This window comes from Dinoponera quadriceps, unplaced genomic scaffold (genome assembly GCF_001313825.1).
Source record: "Dinoponera quadriceps isolate SergipeBrazil2010 unplaced genomic scaffold, ASM131382v1 scaffold2952, whole genome shotgun sequence".
In the NCBI taxonomy this organism is placed as follows: domain Eukaryota; kingdom Metazoa; phylum Arthropoda; class Insecta; order Hymenoptera; family Formicidae; genus Dinoponera; species Dinoponera quadriceps.
Genome location: NW_014557517.1, coordinates 818427 through 825300, shown reverse-complemented (window position 1 = coordinate 825300; position 6874 = coordinate 818427). Strand labels below are relative to the sequence as shown.

At 41.9% G+C, this 6874-nt stretch overlaps 2 protein-coding genes across 2 annotated transcripts in view; one reads left to right on the top strand and one right to left on the bottom strand.

Annotated features, from left to right (window-relative positions):
• The first annotated feature begins 2765 nt into the window (after nt 1-2765).
• Nucleotides 2766-6874, top strand: part of LOC106749229 — a 7539-nt gene continuing 3430 nt past the window's right edge. Inside the window, exon 1 of the mRNA XM_014628474.1 lies at nt 2766-3008. Within this exon, the coding sequence (XP_014483960.1) occupies nt 3001-3008 (8 nt within the window). The 5' untranslated portion in view covers nt 2766-3000. The remainder of the gene's footprint in view (nt 3009-6874) is intronic.
• Nucleotides 3193-4955, bottom strand: LOC106749231 (eukaryotic translation initiation factor 4E type 3-like). The gene is made up of 6 exons (XM_014628476.1): nt 4723-4955; nt 4227-4347; nt 4006-4113; nt 3819-3941; nt 3650-3749; nt 3193-3577 (listed from the first exon to the last, which is right to left on the bottom strand). The coding sequence occupies exons 1-6, from the start codon at nt 4866-4868 to the stop codon at nt 3543-3545; spliced, it is 633 nt and encodes a 210-aa protein (XP_014483962.1). The 5' UTR covers nt 4869-4955; the 3' UTR covers nt 3193-3542.

Sequence of the window (6874 nt, the reverse complement as noted above, 5' to 3'; positions counted from 1 at the left end):
CAACAACGGCTGTCCACCGACGGGGCCGCGAAAGCGGAAGTGTGCGCGAGAAAATGGAAATCGCTTCCTGATCCTACGTAGATTTTATTAAGACGTCACTAGCGTAGAATCTGACATTATAAGGGGAACTAATTATTTCTTTATTATCATCTGATATATATTATAAAAGATGTTATTATCCATTTTATTCACGGGAAATCATCTCTTTAAGCACAATATGTTATATGTAAGTCGTACAAATAAAAGTGCAATATTGGAATACGATTTCTTCTGATTCGCGCACGACAATAGAATTCCGTCGCGTTGCAGAAGTAAAAGTCGTTAGATTTCCGTCCATCTGTCCGGCCACCCTACGGTGGCCGTTCGCAAACGGTTTTTCGGTGCAATCGTCGTTGAGCATGAAGGTCCGAATGAAATCGCCGCGCATTGACGCAAATCGCGGAGGAGAGGAAGATGAAAAAGAAAACGAAAACAAGCGGATTCCAGTTTCGGGCGGATATGGTTTCTCACCTCTCTCTCTCTCTCTCTCTCGCGGAATGCGGGAGCAACCGAACGCGAATTCCTGCGTAATTTGCCGGGTCGTCGCACCCCGTGACTCCGCTTGATATCGGTCATCGTTTTAGCGCGCGAAAAGTACGATTTCCTGAAAAACGGAAGTCGTCGGGGAGAGCATTAGCGTCGACCTTCGACGAAGAGGCGAAGTAAATTAACATCGAGGGCAAAAAAAAGTGGGATAAAGGAGCGTTCCGGATGGTCGCGTCACGGCGGTGTGCGCTCCGTAATTGTTAAATAACACGAAATTACGGGCTTTTCGTTCGCTCGCGCGCGTAGACTCGAATGCGCGGAGAGAGAACAATGTTACACGACTGATTAATGGCCGGCAGAGCGTGGATAGGGAATTCCGCGAGATCGGCGCGTCGAAATGGAATGATAATTTATTGGACAGCGATGGAGGAGAAAGACGAGAGTGTGCTGCGAAGTAAGGACCCGCCGCGCGAGCGTATTTATTTCTTTGCGAAAATAATACGCCACTCGTCCTCTGAAGGCCGTTCCTAAATATCGTCGCATAAATCATCGCGTGCGCGCTCAGGCTGTCTCGGACAGCGAGGATACTCATATTAATTACGCCTCCGCGGGGAACGAGGATAAAACTCTATTTGTCAGCGATTAACGGACAGCGCGCGAATTCTTCAGAGTATTTTAGCGGGACTTCGCGTGAAAGCACAGCCAATAAACGCCGCGGCCGTCTTTATTACCGTCCAATTAATTCTTCTATTATATCGTCTCCCCGCGCCGCTTGTTACGAAGTCCACGATGAATACCCTTTCCCCCTTTCCGTTTTTTTTATCGAGTTTTTATCGGGCGGTGAGGATTTACGAAAATACGATCCTCTTACTTCTCAAAAGGCGCGTCACGTTGCTGCGAAAAGTCTCGAATCCTTATTATAGTTCTAAAGTTTCCGTTCTTTCCCCCCCATTTTCCGCGTATTTTTTTCTTTTTATCTTCTTTACGGAAAAGGATAAATAATAATAATACTTTATTGGACGCAAGAATCATACATATATTGAGAAAAAAGTTTCTTCGAATTTAATAAATTTTATTACATTCAAATTGAAATAATAACGTTCTTTCTGTTAAATAATAGAGTTTCCTTGAATGGGACACAAGAAAATTTTTACTCAAATAATATATTCCGTATATGTTGTTTCTGTGAAGCAAATTTTAGTCAAATAAATAGAGATATTAAATCTAAAGAAACATTTTTCTCTGTGAAGAAAAAAAATTCCAGATGACCAGCGATAACAAACTAATGACATAAGCGACGAAAAGGTGAGATAGCAGCTGTACAGCTGATATTTTACTGCCTTATCTGAATGTAAAAATGTATGAATTTCTTACAAATCTGGCAGGTTTTAACCGAACACACACATGAATTTTCTAAACGAATGTATGCAACCTCGGGAAAGAAATCGAAGGAATACTCGGAAAAACCGGATAATAAAATGATCTTTTCTCGAAAACTTACAACTAACTTTTTTATAATGCAACAATACGTTTCTGTTGGCGTCACATACAAGCATATACAGCAGGTATAAAAAGATGTGCACGCACACACACGCGCGATGTCCCGTGGCGCCATTCCGCAATCAGGAAATCCCATCATCTCCTCGTCGGAGACGTTCTACGCCCGGAGGCTGCGCCGTTGGATCGGCGGCATTGGTCAGACAGTAGGCTGAATTATAATCAACGGCGCGTGCTAGATTAGTCTGACGCCGAGGCGACGATTGCGGAATTAATGCAGCCGACGAAAACAAAAATGTTTACTCCTACTCGGCGCTTCTGCGTTTCTTTCGACGTATCTCACGTTATCTCTTTCGTTGGTTTTGAAGAGCGCGGAAAAAAAAAATAACGACGTAACGCGTATTCACGAGTCAATCGTATTCGCACTAACGATCGGATGACGTTTGCGTCACGGCGATATTAGATGTAAACTGTCGCTGGACGTGAATCGGGACATAATTTAAATCTGATTTAAGAGTAGGCACACACGCATAAACTCGCGTTTTATATCCCCGTTTGGTATCCTCATCCTGTTGACGTCAATGAATAATATCGGGGAGCCGTAAAATGTTAACTCGGCGCCGAGTAGTCGTTACCGGCTTCAAAGGGAATCGATTAAGCACTCGATCGTTCCCTCTCTCTTTCTCTCTCTCTCTCTTTTTCGACGTGTGCTCGAAGGAATCTCCGGATCGTGTTAGTCGGCCTCCAATCGGCCGCGAGAGGAATTTCACACACGCGCGCGACCCTCACACGTCTTTATTCGAATTCAGTTCAAATTCAGGGTCGACGTTTTCTCCGTCCGTGCGTGTGTTCTCGGCCCTTTCACCGCCGTGATTTCGCGCGTTTATTCTCGCGGAATTTAAGTGCCACCTTTGACGTGTCGTTGATCAATTTACGCAGACGGACGGAATAAATCGCGATCGACGGCAGGCGCCGCGGATGTATAGGTGAGGAATACCGGTTATACATTAGTGCTAAAATTCCGTGGGCATTCCTCGGACGATCCATCTTCCCGCGTTCCGTTGGCCGCGTGATCGTAAGAATGCATGTGTGCGTTTAAAGATGCATCATCTCGAAATATTACGCACGCGCGGAGGCGAGAACGTGGAGGAATAATAGCACACACGCGCATACGTGGTAGATATAAAAATATATTTCACGTTCGAGATAAAACAGCGTTACAACAGCGATCCTCTCTTTCGTTTCTAAAATATATATAATCGTACCCAGCGAGTAAATAACGCTTTATTAAATATAGCACGCGCGTTGAACAACAAGCCGCGCGTGTACTTGATAACAAATGTTAGAAACAAGATATAAATGGCATCTTCGGGCGCGATCTTAATGAAAACAGACTTTCTTCGAGCTTTCGTTACAATGGTGTGTGAATATCCATTTGCAGATAACACGTCTTATGTTATTGTAGTAATAACGTATCCCTTCATCTTCCTAATTATCATCACAGCGCTGTTGTATATATTTTAACGTCTCCCATAGGCGTGGTGAGACTGATGAGCTGTAAGATAACAGTTGTGTTATGCGTCTAAACGAGAAGATATCGAGAGAAACTCGAGATAGGGAGACTCACGTTTGTAAAAGTCTCCCAGAAAAGTTACGTTAGGCACCAGGGCATGAACTTTCTGTACGACCGTGGCCTTTGACGCCAAATCAGCGTTGATATTCCAAATCTACAAACGAGCTAGAGATTGACATCCCATTCTATCTCTGTGTAAAGTAGTTTCTTACAGCATACGTACTTGAATGAGATCTTCTCTGTCACGAATAGAGACGGTGACTCCGCAAACTTCGTCGTCCTGTGCGACATGCGAGGTGAACTGTTCCCCGATTGCTGCTAGCACCACTTCCTTCCACACACGTTCCTAAGAGGCAAAACATTTCGTGTATCGATAATCTTTACATCTCCGCTCTTCTCGCAATACTCACGGTATCATATTTATGGCACTTTAGTCTCCAGGTTCCACCCCTTTGATTCAGTTTGTCTTCCCATAGGGGATATCTTTCATCTCTCATTAAATGGTAACTGTATTTGACCTGACGACAGAGATATTCAATCAGATTACCGGAGCGACGAATAATCATGTAATCGACATGACACAAAAGAGAAATAATTAATTAGCGGATAATAAGATACAATTATATCGTACCTGCATGTCCCCGGCATTTGGTATGTTGTTGAAGACGGCCCAGAAATTTTGCACAGTATCTACAGTGTAGATCTTCTGCAGATTGGCTTTGTACTCTTCGGTAGTTGTGCCGGGCACAGCCCTGTTAATTCAGCAGTTTTTTAGAACGGCCACAAATAACTACTCAAACATCACCATCCATTAATATACGTAGTTGCGTACACGCTAAGAGAAGTTTTTTGCGACAAAAATCAAGTTGTACCGACGTGCTCGCAAGGACGGGTGTTAAGATTACGCGTTACGACTATTTCTCAGTTGTCGGGGCGAAGCGAGATCAGAAGTCTCTCGCCGTGCAAAATTGATCTGTACGGCTTTATCGGGCACAACGGGAAATTTACGACGTAACGTTTGACGAAGCACAATGGAGATAAGGATATAGGGACGTATTTGTCGGGCTTCTTCTCGAGAAACGTAACAAAATTATTCTTTTCTTGATGCTGATCTCTTTCTTTCTCACTTGTCGAGCCAGAAGGTCCATGGTGTCTGCAACGGAATGCTGGAGCTCTCGTGCTTCTCAGTCACGTTGACAGCCTCATCGGAGAATGCGTTGCTCAACAGGTCCGTCGAGCTGTCCTCCGTTGCTTCGCATTCCGTCGCGGCCATGTTGGGAACAACGACGGTGCAGTAGCGCTACTAAACGTCAAAAATCATGTGATCGTCGCCGACGTTGCCGACGATTATTGCCGCTGCCGTTCCGAAACTGATGACGTTTGCTCTCCCCGACATTGACCGAAGCGGAAAGACGGTTAATATAAAATACAGCCTGTTTTTTTATATCGTTTAGTCGGTATTAAGATCTGCACACAAATTTCGCGATGTCATATACGAACGTTTACGCGATAATCACATTGCATGAAAATTAAATTACGATCTTATTGTTCTCAAACAATAGCTTTTTCTTTTTTGTGAAGCCCTTCTTGACTAAATGATAAAACAGTTGCGACGCAAAGGTACTCTTCATCCAACGTCAGATGGCGGATGCAGCGTATTTGCGGTGATATCGAATATCGCTCCTAATGTATTTTTTTACCGATAAAAATGCGCAAAAAAGTTGCTTCTTGAAAGCGAACTCACAATTGAATCAAAGTTGGTTAATTCTGCTGGAAAAGTTGTACAAATCCATGCATGTGCAGGCTGATATATGATCAGTCACAAAAGAGTTGCAACATTTTTTCGATAAGTTTCGAAACGCATCCTATGCCCAGTAGGAGAATTTGCTCTTTTCCAATAATTCTCAGGAAATACATTTTCCTATTGGATACGAGATTATTAGATATTTTCGCGTTGCGAAAACTCATTTTGCAACCTTTTTGTAACCGAACAATTGATCAAACTGTACAATTTGCTAAGTTTTTTACGATTTCCACCTTAGGTGTGAGAGAAGTAGGAAATATTTTTTTTCCTTTTAATAAATTATTACAAGAAGATCAATTTCGCACGACGAGATGTTTCATCTTGTTTTGCTTCGACAATGTAATTTAACACCCGTCTTTGCGAGCACGTAGATGTTTTTGCGACTTGATTCTTATTGCGCTGCAAAAAACTTCTTTTCATATTGTATCTTAGCATCATATAGCAAATACGTATTAATAATACTTGAACAGTTATTTATAATCGTTCTAAAGAAGATTTTCCTCAATCCTTACAGGTATTTTCTTTTCTATCGTGATATTTTAAACGAGACAAACGAGACTGAATTTAGCAAGAAAACCAATTTACAAATACCAAACCATATTTGCAAATTAAACCACGATAACATTTATCAACGACGTAAACGACTTTATTTGAAATGCGAAGTTATTCATAAAAACAGCATATTTTTCTTTGAATTTTTCTCCGATAACAGTCGACATTGAACTTTCGCGATAACAATCACCGGGCGACACACGTCTAGAAGACTCGGGAAAAAATGATTATACGTGATTATATATAATTATATAAAGTCGTATATGAATTTATGTGGTTACATATATATCCATAGGAAAAAAATGTCATTTAATTAAATGTCGATATCATGTGCTATCAGAAGCACAAGGTAGCCAGAAACTTCGATTGTATATAATTTATAAACAACAGTATTTTTTTGTTGTGAATATATATGATTATATATATAGCCATATGTGGGCAAATTTCTTATATGACCATCTTTTTCCCCGGGTATATATAAATTGAAAAGCATAACATATCGAATAGTAATTCGGCTTCTCCGGTCTTATTATAGCGCGCGCAAGTGCGCGTGTTTTCTTACGTAAAGAAAACCTTGTAACTTTGTTACGCGCTACCGTCGCTACATGTCCATCTCGCTTTTAGCAAATACCACATAGCCGACGTCTAATATCGGTAATGATGCCGGTTAATAACATATGTATGTCGATGTATGTCTTATCAAAGTACTTGGAGGGAGAGGTAATCTTCGCAATTCACACACACGTTGCTTTGGGCGCGTATGTTACGTAGGAGTGATCAAACCATGTGGGTTTCGTAACACGATACACACATTCGCACACACGTTGCCAAGGTGTCCCGGTTGCGACGTTCGTTCGAGTTGTTTTGGAGAAATATTTAAAATTCAATGTCAGCTCGATAAAAATGCATATAAGTGGGAGCGT